Below are 19,808 nucleotides of genomic sequence, written 5' to 3'. Positions count from 1 at the left end.
CTGTACAACATTATCACCGCATTTGGCGAAAATATGTTGCGTGGTGTGAGGCCAAGAAGGCTCCAACGGAAGAATTTCAATTGGGTCGATTCTTACATTTCCTGCAAGCAGGATTGTCTATGGGCCTAAAATTGGGGTCCATTAAAGTTCAAATTTCGGCCTTATCAATCTTCTTCCAGAAGGAATTGGCATCAGTGCCTGAAGTACAAACTTTTGTCAAAGGTGTACTACATATACAACCCCCAATAGTGCCTCCAGTGGCACCGTGGGATTTGAACGTAGTTTTGAATTTTCTCAAATCTCATTGGTTTGAGCCTCTAAAATCGGTAGATTTAAAATACCTTACATGGAAGGTAACCATGCTATTGGCCCTGGCTTCAGCCAGGAGAGTTTCAGAGTTGGCGGCTTTATCATACAAAAGCCCATATCTGATTTTCCATTCGGACAGGGCAGAACTGCGGACACGTCCTCATTTTCTCCCTAAGGTGGTTTCGGCTTTTCACTTGAACCAGCCTATTGTGGTGCCTGCGGCTACTAGCGACTTGGAGGACTCCAAGTTACTGGACGTTGTCAGAGCATTAAAAATATATATTTCAAGGACAGCTGGAGTCAGAAAATCTGACTCGTTGTTTATATTGTATGCACCCAACAAGATGGGTGCTCCTGCGTCTAAACAGACGATTGCACGTTGGATCTGTAGCACAATCCAACTTGCACATTCTGTGGCAGGCCTGCCACAGCCTAAATCTGTAAAGGCCCACTCCACAAGGAAAGTGGGCTCATCTTGGGCGGCTGCCCGAGGGGTCTCGGCATTACAACTTTGCCGAGCAGCTACGTGGTCAGGGGAGAACACGTTTGTAAAATTTTACAAATTTGATACTCTGGCTAAGGAGGACCTGGAGTTCTCTCATTCGGTGCTGCAGAGTCATCCGCACTCTCCCGCCCGTTTGGGAGCTTTGGTATAATCCCCATGGTCCTGACGGAGTCCCAGCATCCACTAGGACGTTAGAGAAAATAAGAATTTACTTACCGATAATTCTATTACTCATAGTCCGTAGTGGATGCTGGGCGCCCATCCCAAGTGCGGATTGTCTGCAATACTTGTACATAGTTATTGTTACAAAGATCGGGTTATTACTATTGTTGTGAGCCATCTTTTCAGAGGCTACTTCGTTTTTTGTTATCATACTGTTAACTGGGTTCAGATCACAAGTTGTACGGTGTGATTGGTGTGGCTGGTATGAGTCTTACCCGGGATTCAAGATCCTTCCTTATTGTGTACGCTCATCCGGGCACAGTACCTAACTGAGGCTTGGAGGAGGGTCATAGGGGGAGGAGCCAGTACGCACCATGTGATCCTAAAAGCTTTATTTAGATGTGCCCTGTCTCCTGCGGAGCCCGCTATTCCCCATGGTCCTGACGGAGTCCCAGCATCCACTACGGACTATGAGAAATAGAATTATCGGTAAGTAAATTCTTATTTTTAGAGTGCCCAGTCTCCTGCGGAGCCCGTCTATTCCCCATGGTCCTTACGGAGTACCCAGCATCCACTACGGACTACGAGAAATAGATTTACCGGTGAGTAAAATCTTATTTTAAGTTGTGATGATTCTACATACTTGCTAAATAATGTTTTATGACTAGTTAGCTACTATAACTCATGTTACCCCCAGATTAACCACGTTGATATTTTAAGTATTATAACCTTGGATAGCTTTTTCATTCAGAAATTTATCCATTCTTTTTTTAAATCCAATTACAGAGTTTGCCGTTACCACCTTCCCTGGCAGGGAATTCCACATCCTGATTGCCCTAACAGTGAAGAACCCTTTCTTCCGTTGCGTTCGGAACTTTCTCTCCTCCAGTCGCAGCGAGTGCCCACGTGTCCTAAACTGTGTTCTTTTAATAAATAATTCCACTGATAACTCTTTGTGATGTCCCTTTACATATTTGAAGATATTAATAATATCTCCTCTTAGGCGCCTCTTTTCTAGTGTATACATATTCAGCCTAGTAAGTCTTTCCTTATAGTTCAGTCCTTCTAGGCCTTTAATCAATTTAGTAGGTCGCCTTTGAACACTTTCAAGTTCACTGATGTCTTCTTTTTTTTTATACAATGGTGCCCAAAACTGAACACAATATTCCAGGTGCGGACGTACCAATGCCTTATACAGCGGCATGATTACATCCGAGTCCCTTGTCTCAATTCCCCTTTTTATGCACGCTAGCACCTTACTTGCCTTCTTTACTGCGTTTTGACATTGTGTACGGTTAATATGCATATTATCAATGAATACCCCCAAATCTTTTTCCAACTGTTTCCCCTAGGCGTTCCCCATTTAATATGTAGGATGAAAGTTTGTTTTTAGTCCCAAAATGCATAACCTTGCATTTGTCTGTATTGAACCTCATTTTCCATTTAGACGCCCAGAGTTAAAGTTTAGATAGATTATTCTGCAAGGACTCCACATACAATTCTGAATTAATTACTTTACACAGTTTAGTATCATCTGCAAAGATTGACACTCTGCTTTCCAGGCCTATTTCTAGGTCATTGATAAATATGTTGAACAATAGTGGTCCGAGTACGGACCCTTGTGGTATTCCGCTGACTACTGGGGACCAGGTTGAGGACTTCCCGTTGACTACTACTCGCTGTACCCTGCTATCCAACCAGCTGCTTATCCATGTGCAAATAGTTTTTCCTAGGCCAATCTCCTTTAATTTGATCATCAGTCTCCTGTGAGGAACTGTATCGAAGGCTTTTGCACAATCTAGGAAGACCACATCCACTGCTTTTCCTTGATCAAGATTATTGCTCACTTCCTCGTAGTAGCTAATTAAGTTAGTCCCTCACAAACCCATGCTGGTTCTTGCTAATAATCCTAGCGGACTTTAGATACTCCTGTATGACGTGCCTTAGATCCCCCTCTAGTTTATAGAATACATTTTTCAACTTCTGTCAAAATGACTGAAGTCAGCCAAACTGGCCTGATATTGTGGGTGTGTTACATAATCCCCATAGGCATGTTTGAACTCTGCTGCACTGGGCAAAACCTAGATTGCCTGTAACGGCTGGTTGTTGGGGTGTATGGTTCAATGTCTACTGGCAATTTATCCCTTGCGTCTAGTCTGCTTGCTGGTGTTGACCTCTAATTTGTGCTTGACTTATCTCTGCTCAGACAGCTGAGGTGGCCATGTCGAACCTGAAGAGCAAGTATGAGAGTGAGAAAGCCTTAATCTCAGAAACCATGATGAAGCTGAGACATGAGTTGAAAGCCCTAAAGGAGGATGCTGCTACTTTTTCATCAATGCGCTCCATATTTGCAAGCAGGTAGAGTATGACATGCAAGAGCTACATTTATTTACGTGATCACAGGGACTTTGTACATTGGTCTTAAGCTGCACTGTTCATTGGAACTCCCCCTTTTTTTTTTTTTTTTCTCCCACCGATTGATGTATGCTTAGGACATGTCCCTCACTATTTTATTGAGATGATCCAAAAAAAGAAGGAAATGGTTTCATTAAAATGTCACCCATTGTTGCAGCTTTTATCCTAATGGAAGTGTTGAAGACGCTTCTTCTCTTTTCTTTTGTTGTATTTAGCTCCACCCCCAGAATAATTGTAATATTGAACGTATATGGGAGATATATACACGGTCGAGTGACATTATTATGACCACTAGCTAATAGCCAGAGTGGGATGTAGTTATGTGACCGGCGGGCTCCCTCCCCCTACATCCCGCAACCTCAGTCCCGAAAGTGGGGCATGCCGACCAACAGGCACCCCCCCCTCCTTCATTCCACTGCCAGGATCACGACGGTGGTATGCTGACCACTGGTCACTCAATACACGCGTGGTCTTCAGTATGTCGGCTGTCGGGATCCCGGCGCACAGTATACCGGCGCCGGCATACCGACACTTATTCTCCCTCGTGGGGGTCCACGACCTCCCTGAAGGGAAAATAAAATAGCGTGGCGAGCGCAGCGAGCCCGCAAGGGGCTCATTTGCGCTCGCCACACTGTCTGTATGCCGGCGGTCGGGCTCCCAGCGCCGGTATGCTACCATTCTACACCCCAATACACAACCACCAGTATAACCGCCGTGTGCAGCATGGACAGCAGCTAGACGGGCTGAAGTGTAGTTTTAGACACATGTCTGGTAGCCCCCAAGTTTCCACGTCTGTTATTCGCAATGGTGCCACTGTCCAGTCAGGATTTACTTTCACCACAGCTGCATGCCAACGGTTCACAAACTGCGCTTTGTCAGAAATTCTGCCACCCTCGGCCCAAAAGCTGCTGATCATCTTTTTTTGCAACTGATAAATCGCTCCTTTTACCCATGACAGCGAGTGATTGGTGCAGATGTCCTATCACACACCTTATATATGAAAACACATTTTCCTTTATGCTAAGCCTAACGTTTTAAGAGGCTGCCAATATCGGACAATTCCCAAGAAATATAACCCTCTGTAGCGAGTGAGGTGGTCCTCTAACAAATTCCGCTCCATTGAGCAGGTCTGGATGCATTGTAACAAATGGCTTGCGCTTTGACGTCTCCTTAGCGAAAAGGAACAGTCTGTGGGGAGGTCTTCAGGTAATACAGGACAGGTTAATTTTCCAAAAGTGCACAAATCCCACTTATGTTGGTACAGGGATGGCTTATTTTACAAAGGTATTTTCTAATGCAACTGTAAAAGGTATTGGAGGTGGAGTTGGACAAAGAAAGGGATTCTTACATTTCCTAAGTACCTATTACTTTCATGTCTGGCCTGCAGACTCTACCCATGTCCTCCACTTATTTTAATGTGGACTCTGCTGAAATGCCTATGTCAGTGAAAGTGCTGTGTTCCCTTCGCCTCCCCCCTCCCAGCATAGCAATAGGCTAATGGTCTTTATTCTGTAACAGTGTCTTTATTGTAGACGTGATCTCTTTGCAGATGTGATCAGTATGTGACTCAGTTGGAGGAGATGCAGCGGCAGCTCGTTGTAGCCGAGGATGAGAAGAAGACTCTGAATGCCTTGCTGAGGATGGCCATTCAGCAAAAGCTGGCCCTCACGCAGCGCTTAGAGGGCCGGGACGGGTCACCAGATGTCTCAAAAAGTAGTTGGCCGCGATCGTCTTCAAAGTCTAAAGGTCATGTTTCTAAATCCAAAAGTTAACCGGTAAGTACTGTAAGTGCTCTTTCTAAAATGGGTAATATGTCTCGAACCTAGCGGTTACACACTATTGAGTATCCCTTTGCACTCTGGTTCATTAAACGTGAACCATAGGTTAGCGCCATAAGTGAGCCATAAGCTCTGGATTGTAACACTGCCATTACTGCTGATATTCTATACTTCAGTGAGGGAGGGACTGTGGCGCTGCTTCAGTGAGGGAGGGACTGTGGCGCTGCTTCAGTGAGGGAGGGACTGTGGCGCTGCTTCAGTGAGGGAGGGACTGTGGCGCTGCTTCAGTGAGGGAGGGACTGTGGCGCTGCTTCAGTGAGGGAGGGACTGTGGCCCTGCTTCAGTGAGGGAGGGACTGTGGCGCTGCTTCAGTGAGGGAGGGACTGTGGCGCTGCTTCAGTGAGGGAGGGACTGTGGCGCTGCTTCAGTGAGGGAGGGACTGTGGCGCTGCTTCAGTGAGGGAGGGACTGTGGCGCTGCTTCAGTGAGGGAGGGACTGTGGCGCTGCTTCAGTGAGGGAGGGACTGTGGTGCTGCTTCAGTGAGGGAGGGACTGTGGCGCTGCTTCAGCGAGGGAGGGACTGTGGCGCTGCTTCAGCGAGGGAGGGACTGTGGCGCTGCTTCAGCGAGGGAGGGACTGTGGCGCTGCTTCAGCGAGGGAGGGACTGTGGCGCTGCTTCAGCGAGGGAGGGACTGTGGCGCTGCTTCAGCGAGGGAGGGACTGTGGCGCTGCTTCAGCGAGGGAGGGACTGTGGCGCTGCTTCAGCGAGGGAGGGACTGTGGCGCTGCTTCAGCGAGGGAGGGACTGTGGCGCTGCTTCAGCGAGGGAGGGACTGTGGCGCCGCTTCAGCGAGGGAGGGACTGTGGCGCCGCTTCAGCGAGGGAGGGACTGTGGCGCCGCTTCAGCGAGGGAGGGACTGTGGCGCCGCTTCAGCGAGGGAGGGACTGTGGCGCCGCTTCAGCGAGGGAGGGACTGTGGCGCCGCTTCAGCGAGGGAGGGACTGTGGCGCCGCTTCAGCGAGGGAGGGACTGTGGCGCCGCTTCAGCGAGGGAGGGACTGTGGCGCCGCTTCAGCGAGGGAGGGACTGTGGCGCCGCTTCAGTGAGGGAGGGACTGTGGCGCCGCTTCAGTGAGGGAGGGACTGTGGCGCCGCTTCAGTGAGGGAGGGACTGTGGCGCCGCTTCGTGGAATGTTCAAATGACTACAAGGAAACCCCAATGAGGCGTGGTCATTTCTCATACAGGAAGCACTTTATCGATACACCAAAAGGAGCGTTTTCTGTCTGTCACTGGGGCTACAACTGGTCTAGTTCTACGACTATGGTAGAAGTAAAGATAAGCAGGGAATGCCCGTTTTACGGAATCCCTTATAGCAGGAGTAATTCAGCATGCGCCTCTCAAGTTGCTGTGTAACTGCATATCCCAGCATGCCCTGCCACAGTTTCAGCATGCTCTAATATTAAAACTGTGGCAGGGCATGCTGGGATGTGCAGTTCCACAGTAGCTGGAGGGTCCTGCGTTACAGCTTTGGAAACCGTTTTTGTTTTCCTCAATATTTTATATTTACTATAGTACCGTTAGTGAGCACCATTCTACAATTGCTAGGTTTGCATTTCATAAGGCTAAAACAATTACATAACTGACAGGTGGGAGTATATAGCGCTCAGTGTTGTGGGAACAAAGCAATATCGTATGGTTTAACTTTCGTTTGAATAAGTAGGGAGTGTTTCTGGTGCTAATAACACACTTTAGCTTAAGGTTGTAGTTATGTTGTACACATGCAATTGTATACAGTTAAAGTGATTGCATGAATAATGCACAACACATACAGTAGTGAATATCAGAAGTGGCAGAGAGTTCAGTTTGTGGCTGCAGATCAATTTCCTAATTTGTCTACAAAACGGTGGTGAATTCAGTCTTGACAGTCTGTTTAACGGTAGTCCGTATGGCAGAGTTGTTGATATGCGGTTGGGGTCTTGGCTGAAGGGCCAGCGTACTGAGCCCCCAGGTGTAAGAAATTACCCTTCTTATGGATGGACGTGCGTGTCCTTTTGTGCAGAATCTGTGTGCTCGCTACGGTCGTCTTGCTCTCCGTCCCCTGTAGGCTCCCTGTGTTGCCGGAGAACGCTGTGGTTCTCGTGGCTGGTTGCCCGGGGGACTGCCGGTGTGTGCGAGACTTCCGGGACCTGCGGTATCGCAAGATCTTACTTGCCCCATAATCTGCAACTTGTTTCCTGGCTGCTCGACTCGCCAGCCAGCCAGCCGGGAGACTTAGGTTGTTAGTAGTGATCGCAGGTTGTGGTAGTTGATGTTGGTGATGTCTTAATGTGCTCCAACGTGTTTCTGCCTATATTAGGCCTTCCTCAGGAAGTGATGTGTACATAACTAAACCCATAGTTATGTGAATAAAGCATCCTATATAATAAAAGGCTAGGCTGCACCTCACCTCTGTTATGTGCGCCAGGAGCCAGTAGAGGCCTTCCCCACTGACCAAATGAAAGTGATAATGCAGGGAGATGTTACAGCCTGCTGTTAATTAAAAATACTGATCTGACTGTTTCACACTTGCTGCATATGGAGAATGGGGGTAGGATTTTGGGGTGGCAGTTGCCATTTATAACGACCTTTCATATTCAAAATTGACTTTATTTTCTATTTTCTATCCATTTTGTTTGATTTCCACTTACTGATTTAATAAATATATACTTTGTGATTCCACCAGCGGCCACTGGAGGGCACCTGGTGGAGCTCTGTTCAGGATATATATATACACCATCCAACGTCAGACCCTGGCACTCTGGTCTTATGTTTCACCTGCTCAGGTACCTTCCCCTCAGACCAGAGTCTGCTGCATACACTTCCAGAATACGGGCGGCGCTCGGAGACTTTAAAACTGCAGAACTTCAGATGAACTTGGTGAACAAGCCCCTTAGGGCTGCTTTATTGTGACGTTTCGGGGCCAAAATCTGAGGAAGGGGATTTTGGCCCCGAAACGTCACAATAAAGCAGCCCTAAGGGGCTTGTTCACCAAGTTCATCTGAAGTTTTAAAGTCTGAGTGCCGCCCGTATTCTGGAAGTGTGTGTGTGTGTGTATATATATATATATATATATATATATATATATATATATATATATATATATAATCGACCAAATACTCTCCTTCTGTGCTGTTCTGAGGCTAATTGGATACAATAAGATACAGTATTCCTTGGGAGGGGCTGCCTATTTCACTAAGTCCCTTGTTAGGAGGGACTAGATACAGAAAATATGAAAGGAAAAAATAAAATTGTCGCCCAAAGGTTATTTTAACCTATAAATACAGGGAACCCAGTGGGTTTCACAATTATCATTACTTTTAAAACATAAACATGAACTGTTCTTTCATAAAAAATTTATTAAAATGTACAGAAGCAAAAAAGCATGTCCATCATATTACACACAGACAAAATGATGTAATTTCTTTTCGAATACTCCATCACTGAAGTTGGTAGAGGAATATCGGCAACTTAGTGCAGTATCCTCGTATGATATTCAGAGAGAACATCAAATATAACAACCCAACGCGTTTCGTCTAGTGACTAGACTTCATCAGGGGTATGTCTAAAGATTACAAGACAACTAATCAATATTTATACAATAAAATAATATAATAATAATATTGTACAAAGAACAGTCCATGAACAATAGGATGTGCGAGACATGGTGAAACAGAGCAAAAAGACAATAATTGGGCTAATGACAAAATATGAGAGCTAAATTAGGTGGTAGCGATAAAACTCATATATTATCATTGGGTATTTTACATACCTTTTGGTATTAACATCTATCAAAATGTAATCCATCAAAGTGGACAATCAGGATTTTTCAAAGAATAACTTCAGAGCATCACAAAATAGGCTGCCGAGGCTTCAAGCCAGTCTAATTAGAAGATAATTGATTCTTATTACTATCAAAGAATGATTTATCAACTATTGTGTGGTTTTTTATTTAGAATGTATTCAGATTCCTCCTTGCAGATCACCCCTTTATTCTTAGCCTCATAAAGTAGATTGTGAAGTTCTTCTACAAATTTTTCAGTTGGATCACTTTTAAGTAATTCGTAGGTGGAAGTATCATTGATTTGTTTCAGAGCTTCACTGACATATGTGGATCTCTCTTGAATAACGACAGCACCCCCCTTTATCCGCCATTTTGATCACTATTTCGTCAACATTTTTAAGTTGTTTGATGGTTAATCTCTCCTGGGATGTAAGATTGTCGCAAAATTTGTCGTTTTGAAGCTTCAATTTCCTAAAGTCCCCTTTAACGGAGTCGAAAAAGAAATCAATATGATTACCCCTAGACTCCACTGGATAATACCTCGAGGGGGGGGGGCAACCACAGGCTTAGTTCGAGGTTCATGATTCAATTTTTGTATAGGGTTCTTTAAGAAGTGCCTTTTGAGTGTTAGACTGTGTACATATTTGTTGAGGTCAACAAATAGATCGAATTTATTTACATGTTGGTTCGGAGCAAATTTTAGACCTTTGTTCAATATTGATGTTTGTGGGTGGGATAACTCCTTTTTAGTAAAATTGATGATGCCTGGTTTGGAGGTTCTTGTAGGAAATTGATTGCCCTTCTTTTTTTTGTTGGGCAATTTTTCTTCCACCCCTTGTACCTCTTCTCCTGGGTTCAAATGTCTCTTTACTCCTTGGGGGGAATTCAAACGTGTGTACAATTGTTCTCTCTCTTGTCGATAAGGAAATCCTATATTCTTCCTTCTCCCTAAAAAAGCCCCTCTCCTGGGGGAAACTGACCTAAGGGGTTCATACCGGTTATGATGCGAGTACTTGTCTGTTAGTTCAACCGGGGACTGTTGAAATTGATGGGACGGTTTTCTCCCATATCTTCGTCCTGGGGACTGGTTGGAACTCCTCCTCCTCATGTAGGTATTATCTCGTTTAGGACGCTGTCGGGAAGGATAGTTTCGTCTTTGATGGAATACATCATCATCATATTCGTCCAGTACTCTCTTCCTCCCCCCCTGTGAGTAGTGTTCCCTATAATCCTGTTTGGAGGGACCATTAATCCCCCAATCATGTACTTTTCCATTGGTGTAGTCAGATTTATCCCTAGAGAATTTCTTTTGCTTACGCTCCAGTTTGTACTGGAGATCGGCCACATCCCTCTTGAACTCCTCATCATCATTAAATTTGATGAGATCTGACTCAAGTTTGCTTAGTTCAACTTCTAGTCCTTCCAGTTCATTCTGCCTCTCTGTCACAGTTAGATCCACTAATTTGGCAGCGCTTTCATCAAGTATCCTATTCCACTTGATATTGAAATCTTCACTCAATGTTCCCAACACCAGGAGTCTTATTCAGCCTTAGACCTCTTGGGATCCGGCCTACTTCTAAATATTTCTCAACGTTAATGAGGTCATACCAACTTTTCTCTAACGTCCTAGTGGATGCTGGGGACTCCGTCAGGACCATGGGGATTAGCGGCTCCGCAGGAGACAGGGCACAAAAATAAAGCTTTAGGATCAGGTGGTGTGCACTGGCTCCTCCCCCTATGACCCTCCTCCAAGCCTCAGTTAGGTTTTTGTGCCCGTCCGAGCAGGGTGCAATCTAGGTGGCTCTCCTAAAGAGCTGCTTAGAAAAAGTTTTTAGGTTTTTTATTTTCAGTGAGTCCTGCTGGCAACAGGCTCACTGCATCGAGGGACTTAGGGGAGAGAAGTAAACTCACCTGCGTGCAGGATGGATTGGCTTCTTAGGCTACTGGACACCATTAGCTCCAGAGGGATCGAACACAGGCCCAGCCATGGAGTCCGGTCCCGGAGCCGAGCCGCCGACCCCCCTTGCAGATGCCGAAGATGGAAGAGGTCCAGAAGCAGGCGGCAGAAGACTTTTCAGTCTTCCTGAGGTAGCGCACAGCACTGCAGCTGTGCGCCATTGTTGTCAGCACACTTCACACAGCGGTCACGGAGGGTGCAGGGCGCTGGGGGGGCGCCCTGGGCAGCAATGTATAATACCTTTTTATGGCTAAAAAAAATACATCACATATAGCCCTTGAGGCTATATGGATGTATTTAACCCCTGCCAGATCTCACAAACTCCGGAGAAGAGCCCGCCGAAATAGGGGGCGGGGCTTATTCTCCTCAGCACACAGCGCCATTTTCCTGCTCAGCTCCGCTGGGAGGAAGGCTCCCAGGACTCTCCCCTGCACTGCACTACAGAAACAGGGTAAAACAGAGAGGGGGGGCACTTTTTTTGGCGATATTACTATATTTAAGCTGCTATAAGGATACAACACTTATATAGGGTTGTTCCCATATATATTATAGCGCTTGGGTGTGTGCTGGCAAACTCTCCCTCTGTCTCCCCAAAGGGCTAGTGGGGTCCTGTCTTCAATAGAGCATTCCCTGTGTGTCTGCTGTGTGTCGGTACGTGTGTGTCGACGTGTATGAGGACGATGTTGGTGTGGAGGCAGAGCAATTGCCGGTAATGGTGATGTCACCCCCCAGGGAGTCGACACCGGAATGGATGGCTTTGTTTATGGAATTACGTGATAATGTCAGCACATTACAAAAATCAGTTGACGACATGAGACGGCCGGAAAACCAGTTAGTACCTGCCCAGGCGTCTCAGACACCGTCAGGGGCTGTAAAACGCCCTTTACCTCAGTCGGTCGACACAGACCCAGACACGGACACTGAATCTAGTGTCGACGGTGAAGAAACAAACGTATTTTCCAGTAGGGCCACACGTTATATGATCACGGCAATGAAGGAGGCTTTGCATATCTCTGATACTACAAGTGCCACAAAAAGGGGTATTATGTGGGGGGTGAAAAAACTACCTGTAGTTTTTCCTGAATCAGAGGAATTGAATGATGTATGTGATGAAGCGTGGGTTAACCCAGATAGAAAAGTGCTAATTTCAAAAAAGTTATTGGCATTATACCCTTTCCCGCCAGAGGTTAGGGCGCGCTGGGAAACACCCCCTAAGGTGGATAAGGCGCTCACACGCTTATCAAAACAAGTGGCGTTACCGTCTCCTGATACGGCCGCCCTCAAGGATCCAGCTGATAGGAGGCTGGAAACTACCTTAAAAAGTATATACACACATACTGGTGTTATACTGCGACCAGCCATCGCCTCAGCCTGGATGTGCAGTGCTGGGGTGGTCTGGTCGGATTCCCTGACTGAAAATATTGATACCCTGGATAGGGACAGTATTTTACAGACTTTAGAGCAATTAAAGGATGCTTTTCTTTATATGTGAGATGCTCAGAGGGATATTTGCACTCTGGCATCGAGAGTAAGTGCGATGTCCATATCTGCCAGAAGAAGTTTATGGACACGACAGTGGTCAGGTGATGCGGATTCCAAACGGCATATGGAAGTATTGCCGTATAAAGGGGAGGAATTATTTGGCGTCGGTCTATCGGATTTGGTGGCCACGGCAACTGCCGGGAAATCCACCTTTTTACCTCAGACCCCCTCCCAACAGAAAAAGACACCGTCTTTTCAGCCGCAGTCCTTTCGGTCCTATAAGAAGCGGGCAAAAGGACAGTCATATCTGCCCCGAGGCAGAGGAAAGGGTAAGAGAGGGCAGCAAGCAGCTCCTTCCCAGGAACAGAAGCCCTCCGCGGGTTCTGCAAAGCCCTCAGCATGACGCTGGGGCTTTACAAGCGGACTCAGGAACGGTGGGGGGTCGACTCAAGAATTTCAGCGCGCAGTGGGCTTGCTCACAGGTGGACCCCTGGATTCTGCAGGTAGTATCTCAGGGTTACAGGTTGGAATTCGAGAAGTCTCCCCCTCGCCGGTTCCTAAAGTCTGCTTTGCCAACGTCTCCCTCAGACAGGGCGACGGTATTGGAAGCCATTCACAAGCTGTTTTCTCAGCGGGTGATAGTCAAGGTACCCCTCCTACAACAGGAAAAGGGGTATTACTCCACGCTATTTGTGGTACCGAAGCCGGACGGCTCGGTAAGACCTATTCTAAATCTGAAATCTTTGAACCTGTACATACAAAAATTCAAGTTCAAGATGGAATCACTCAGAGCAGTGATAGCGAATCTGGAAGAAGGGGACTTTATGGTGTCCCTGGACATAAAAGATGCTTACCTGCATGTCCCAATTTGCCCTTCACATCAAGGGTACCTCAGGTTCGTGGTGCAAAACTGTCATTATCCGTTTCAGACGCTGCCGTTTGGATTGTCCACGGCACCTCGGGTCTTTACCAAGGTAATGGCCGAAATGATGATTCTTCTGCGAAGAAGAGGCATATTAATTATCCCTTACTTGGACGATCTCCTGATAAGGGCAAGGTCCAGAGAACAGCTGGAGGACGGAGTATCACTAACCCAAGTAGTGCTACAACAACACGGGTGGATTCTGAATTTTCCAAAATCTCAGTTGACCCCGACAACACGTCTGCTGTTCCTGGGAATGATTCTGGACACGGTTCAGAAAAAGGTGTTTCTTCCGGAGGAGAAAGCCAAGGAGTTATCCGAACTTGTCAGGAACCTCCTGAAACCAGGAAAAGTGTCTGTGCATCAATGCACAAGAGTCCTGGGAAAGATGGTGGCTTCTTACGAAGCAATCCCATTCGGCAGATTCCACGCACGAACTTTTCAGTGGGATCTGCTGGACAAATGGTCCGGATCGCATCTGCAGATGCATCAGCGGATAACCTTATCGCCACGGACAAGGGTGTCTCTTCTGTGGTGGTTGCAGAGTGCTCATCTGTTAGAAGGCCGCAGATTCGGCATACAGGACTGGGTCCTGGTGACCACGGATGCCAGTCTGAGAGGCTGGGGAGCGGTCACACAGGGAAGAAACTTCCAGGGAGTATGGTCAAGCCTGGAGATGTCTCTTCACATAAATATACTGGAGCTAAGAGCGATTTACAATGCTCTAAGCCTGGCAAAACCCCTGCTTCAGGGTCAGCCGGTGTTGATCCAGTCGGACAACATCACGGCAGTCGCCCACGTAAACAGACAGGGCGGCACAAGAAGCAGGAGAGCAATGGCAGAAGCTGCAAGGATTCTTCGCTGGGCGGAAGATCATGTGATAGCACTGTCAGCAGTGTTCATTCCGGGAGTGGACAACTGGGAAGCAGACTTCCTCAGCAGACACGATCTACACCTGGGAGAGTGGGGACTTCATCCAGAAGTCTTCCACATGATTGTGAACCGTTGGGAAAAACCAAAGGTGGATATGATGGCGTCTCGCCTCAACAAAAAACTGGACAGGTATTGCGCCAGGTCAAGAGACCCTCAGGCAATAGCTGTGGACGCTCTGGTAACACCGTGGGTGTTCCAGTCAGTGTATGTGTTTCCTCCTCTGCCTCTCATACCCAAAGTACTGAGAATTATACGGCAAAGGGGAGTAAGAACGATACTCGTGGCTCCGGATTGGCCAAGAAGAACTTGGTACCCGGAACTTCAGGAGATGCTCACGGAAAATCCGTGGCCTCTACCTCTAAGACGGGACCTGATTCAGCAGGGACCGTGTCTATTTCAAGACTTACCGCGGCTGCGTTTGACGGCGTGGCGGTTGAACGCCGAATTCTAAGGGAAAAAGGCATTCCAGAAGAGGTCATTCCTACACTGGTTAAAGCCAGGAAGGAGGTGACTGCACAACATTATCACCGCATTTGGAGAAAATATGTTGCGTGGTGTGAGGCCAGGAAGGCCCCCACGGAGGAATTTCAATTGGGTCGATTCCTACATTTCCTGCAAACAGGATTGTCTATGGGCCTCAAATTGGGGTCCATTAAGGTTCAAATTTCGGCCCTGTCGATTTTCTTCCAGAAAGAATTGGCATCAGTTCCTGAAGTCCAGACTTTTGTAAAAAGAGTACTACATATACAGCCCCCGGTTGTGCCCCAGTGGCTCCGTGGGACCTTAATGTAGTTTTGGATTTTCTCAAATCCCATTGGTTTGAGCCACTCAAATCGGCGGATTTGAAATATCTTACATGGAAAGTTACCATGCTACTGGCCCTGGCTTCAGCCAGGAGAGTGTCAAAATTGGCGGCTTTATCGTATAAAAGCCCATATCTGATTTTCCATTCGGACAGGGCAGAACTGCGGACGCGTCCTCATTTTCTGCCCAAGGTGGTGTCAGCGTTTCACCTGAACCAGCCTATTGTGGTGCCTGCGGCTACTAGCGATTTGGAGGATTCCAAGTTGCTGGACGTTGTCAGGGCATTGAAAATATATATTTCAAGGACGGCTGGAGTCAGAAAATCTGACTCGCTGTTTATACTGTATGCACCCAACAAGCTGGGTGCTCCTGCTTCTAAGCAGACGATTGCTCGTTGGATTTGTAGCACAATTCAACTTGCACATTCTGTGGCAGGCCTGCCACAGCCTAAATCTGTCAAGGCCCATTCCACAAGGAAGGTGGGCTCATCCGGGGCGGCTGCCCGAGGGGTCTCGGCATTACAACTCTGCCGAGCAGCTACGTGGTCGGGGGAGAACACGTTTGTAAAATTCTACAAATTTGATACCCTGGCTAAAGAGGACCTGGAGTTCTCTCATTCGGTGCTGCAGAGTCATCCGCACTCTCCCGCCCGTTTGGGAGCTTTGGTATAATCCCCATGGTCCTGACGGAGTCCCCAGCATCCACTAGGACGTTAGAGAAAATAAGATTTTACTTACCGATAAATCTATTTCTCGTAGTCCGTAGTGGATGCTGGGCGCCCATCCCAAGTGCGGATTGTCTGCAATACTTGTACATAGTTATTGTTACAAAAAAATCGGGTTGTTCTTGTTGTGAGCCGTCTGTTCAGAGGCTCCTACGTTGTCATACTGTTAACTGGGTTCAGATCACAAGTTGTACGGTGTGATTGGTGTGGCTGGTATGAGTCTTACCCGGGATTCAAAATCCTTCCTTATTGTGTACGCTCGTCCGGGCACAGTATCCTAACTGAGGCTTGGAGGAGGGTCATAGGGGGAGGAGCCAGTGCACACCACCTGATCCTAAAGCTTTATTTTTGTGCCCTGTCTCCTGCGGAGCCGCTAATCCCCATGGTCCTGACGGAGTCCCCAGCATCCACTACGGACTACGAGAAATAGATTTATCGGTAAGTAAAATCTTATTTTTAGTTCTCTGGTAGCTAATTTTTCCATTTTATTAAGTAAATGATAATATTCATCATTATCCTCCTCGGTCTGTTCCATGTCTGGCACATCATCTAGAAAGATTGTTTTACATTTTTGATTCCTACTTTTACGATCATTAAATAAAGGCATTATGCTGTGCTGCAATAAAGAGTAACTAACAAGAACTATTACACCGACCAAATACTCTCCTTCTGCATTGTTCTGAAGCTAATTGGATACAATAAGATACAGTATTCCTTGGGAGGGGCTGCCTGTTTCACTAAGTCCCTTGTTAGGAGGGACTAGATACAGAAAATATGAAAGGAAAAAAGGAAATTGGTGCCCAGAGGTTATTTTAACCTATAAATACAGGGAACCCAGTGGGTTTCACAATTATCATTACTTTTAAAACATAAACATGAACTGTTCTTTCATAAAATATTTATTAAAATGTACAGAAGCAAAAAAGCATGTCCATCATATTACACACAGTCAAAATGATGTAATTTCTCTTTGAATACTCCATCACTGAAGTTGGTAGAGGAATATCGGCAACTTAGTGCAGTATCTTTAGTCTTCCTCGTATGATATTCAGAGATAACATCAAATATAACAACCCAACGCGTTTCATCTAGTGACTAGACTTCATCAGGGGTATGTCTAAAGATTACAAGACAACTAATCAATATTTATACAATACAATAAAATAATTTCTCTTACGTCCTAGAGGATGCTGGGGACTCCGTAAGGACCATGGGGTATAGACGGGCTCCGCAGGAGACATGGGCACCTAAAAGAACTTTCTAGTATGGTGTGCACTGGCTCCTCCCTCTATGCCCCTCCTCCAGACCTCAGTTGTTAGATCTTGTGCCCACAGGAGATGGGGTGCATTACAGGGAGCTCTCCTGAATTTTCTGTAAAAATAATTTTGTTAGGTTTTTTATTTTCAGGGAGCACTGCTGGCAACAGACTCCCTGCATCGTGGGACTGAGGGGAGAGAAGCAGACCCACTTCTTAAGAGTTTAAGGGCTCTGCTTCTTAGGCTACTGGACACCATTAGCTCCAGAGGGAGTCGGAACACAGGTCTCACCCTGGGGTTTGTCCCGGAGCCGCGCCGCCATCCTCCTCACAGATGCCGGAAAAAAGAAGCCGGGTGAGTATGAAAGACATAAGACGACGTCAGGCGGCAGAAGACTACAGATCTTCATGAGGTAAGCGCGCCGCAGGAAGCAGCGCACCATTGCTCCCACACTTACACACACACACTGGACACTGATGGGTGCAGGGGGGGGCGCCCTGGGCAGCAAAAAACTTCGTTTTGGGCATTAAAGCATGTAGTTAGGCTGCGGAGGCAGTAAACTACAGATCCCCGCCATTTTTTTCAAATTTACAAGCGGGACCGAAGCCTGCCGCGCGAGGGGGCAGAGCTTGATCCCTCAGCACTAACCAGCGCCATTTTCTCCACAGAGGCTGCAGAGAACGCTGGCTCCCCGGACTCTCCCCTGCTGAGCATCAGAGGGCTGAAAAAAAGAGGGGCACATATTTGGCGCAGTGAGTGGGGGAAATATATATATATATATATATATATATATATATATATATATATATATATATATATATATATATATATATATGCGCTATCTGGGTTTCTTTCCCTGGGCCAGTTTGGCGCTGGTGTGTGCTGGCATACTCTCTCCAAAGGGCCTGCTTTAGGGAATTGTCCCCTCATAGCTATATCCCTGTGTGTGTGGGGTGTCGGTACGTGTGTCGGCATGTCTGAAATGGAAGGCTTATCCAAAGAGGAGGTGGAACAGATGAATGGTGTGTCTCAATCAGCGGTGCCTACTCAGGATTGGATGGATATGTGGCATACGTTAAATGCTAGTGTAGCTTCACTGCATAAAAGGCTGGACAAAGCAGAGTCCAGCGCTTCGGCAGGTAATCGATCTACGGATTGTACCGACTCACAGGACCCGTCGGGGTCTCAGAAACGTCCCTTCTCACAAATAATGGACACAGATACCGACACGGACTCTGATTCCAGTGTCGACTATGATGAAGCAAAATTGCACCCCAGGGTGACAAAAAGTATTCAGTGCATGATTATTGCAATAAAAGATGTCTTACATATCACTGATGAGCCCTTGGTGCCCGACACGAGGATACACATGTTTAAGGGAAAGAAACAGGTTATAAACTTTCCACCTTCACATGAAATTAATGAGTTATGTGAAAAAGCATGGGAAACTCCAGATAAGAAGCTGCAGATTCCCAAAAAGGTTCTTATGGCGTACCCTTTCCCTACACAGGACAGGATACGTTGGGAATCCTCTCCCACAGTGGACAAAGCCTTAACACGCCTTTCCAAGAAGGTGGCGCTACCGTCCCCTGACACAGCGGCCCTCAAGGATCCTGCGGACCGCAGGCAAGAGACTACATTAAAGTCTCTCTACACTCATACTGGTACTTTGCTTAGACCGGCAATTGCGTCGGCATGGGTATGTAGTGCAGTAGCAGCTTGGACAGATACTGTCAGCTGATAGGGATACAATTTTGTTAACATTAGCTCATATTAAGGACGCAGTCTTATATATGAGGGACGCTCAAAGAGACATTGGATTTCTGGGTTCAAGAGCCAATGCTATGGCTATTTCGGCAAGAAGAGCCTTATGGATCCGCCAATGGACGGGGGATGCAGACTCAAAAAGGCATATGGAGGTTTTACCTTACAAAGGTGATGTATTGTTTGGGGACGGCCTTGCGGACCTGGTTTCTACAGCTATCGCGGGTAAGTCGACCTTTTTACCTTTTGTTCCCCAACAGCAAAAGAAACCCCCACAATATCAGATGCAGTCCTTTCGGTCGCATAGATCCAGAAGAGGTCTGGGCTCCTTTTTCCTCGCCAGAGGTAAGGGTAGAGGCAAGAGGACACCTGCTGCGGCTGGTTCCCAAGAGCAGAAGTCCCCCCCGGCTTCCGCTAAGTCTACCGCATGACGCTGGGGCTCCCCTGCGGGAGTCCGCACAGGTGGGGGCACGCCTTCGGCTATTCAGCCAAGTCTGGGTTCAGTCAGACGTGGACCCTTGGGTGATAGAAATAGTCTCCCAGGGCTACAAGCTGGAATACGAAGAGGTGCCCCCTCGCCGATTTTTCAAGTCTGCCTTACCAGCTTCTACCCCAGAGCGGGAAGTAGTGCTAGCTGCAATTCAAACGTTGTGTCAACAGCCAGTGATTATCAGGGTTCCCCTGAGCCAACAGGGGAAAGGGTATTATTGAACCCTATTTGTGGTTCTGAAGCCGGATGGTTCGGTCAGGCCCATTTTAAACCTAAAATCCCTGAACCTGTACCTGAAAACATTCAAATTCAAGATGGAATCTCTCCGAGCGGTGATAGCCTGCCTGGAAGGGGGGGATTTTATGGTGTCACTGGACATAACGGATGCTTACCTTCATGTCCCCATATATCCCTCTCATCAGGAGTTCCTGAGATTCGCGGTACAGGATTGTCATTATCAGTTTCAGACGTTGCCGTTTGGGCTGTCCAC

At 47.0% G+C, this 19,808-nt stretch overlaps 1 protein-coding gene across 1 annotated transcript in view; it reads left to right on the top strand.

Moving 5' to 3' along the window:
* The window catches only part of LOC134948417 (protein bicaudal D homolog 2-like), a 109,071-nt gene that overhangs the window by 73,520 nt on the left and 15,743 nt on the right, over positions 1-19,808 (top strand). Inside the window, exons 7-8 of the mRNA XM_063936374.1 lie at positions 3,183-3,334; positions 4,941-5,166. Of these exons, the coding sequence (XP_063792444.1) occupies positions 3,183-3,334; positions 4,941-5,163 (375 nt within the window). The 3' untranslated portion in view covers positions 5,164-5,166. The remainder of the gene's footprint in view (positions 1-3,182; positions 3,335-4,940; positions 5,167-19,808) is intronic.

Source organism: Pseudophryne corroboree, chromosome 8 (assembly GCF_028390025.1).
Source record: "Pseudophryne corroboree isolate aPseCor3 chromosome 8, aPseCor3.hap2, whole genome shotgun sequence".
In the NCBI taxonomy this organism is placed as follows: domain Eukaryota; kingdom Metazoa; phylum Chordata; class Amphibia; order Anura; family Myobatrachidae; genus Pseudophryne; species Pseudophryne corroboree.
This window is presented reverse-complemented; position numbering and strand designations above follow the sequence as displayed.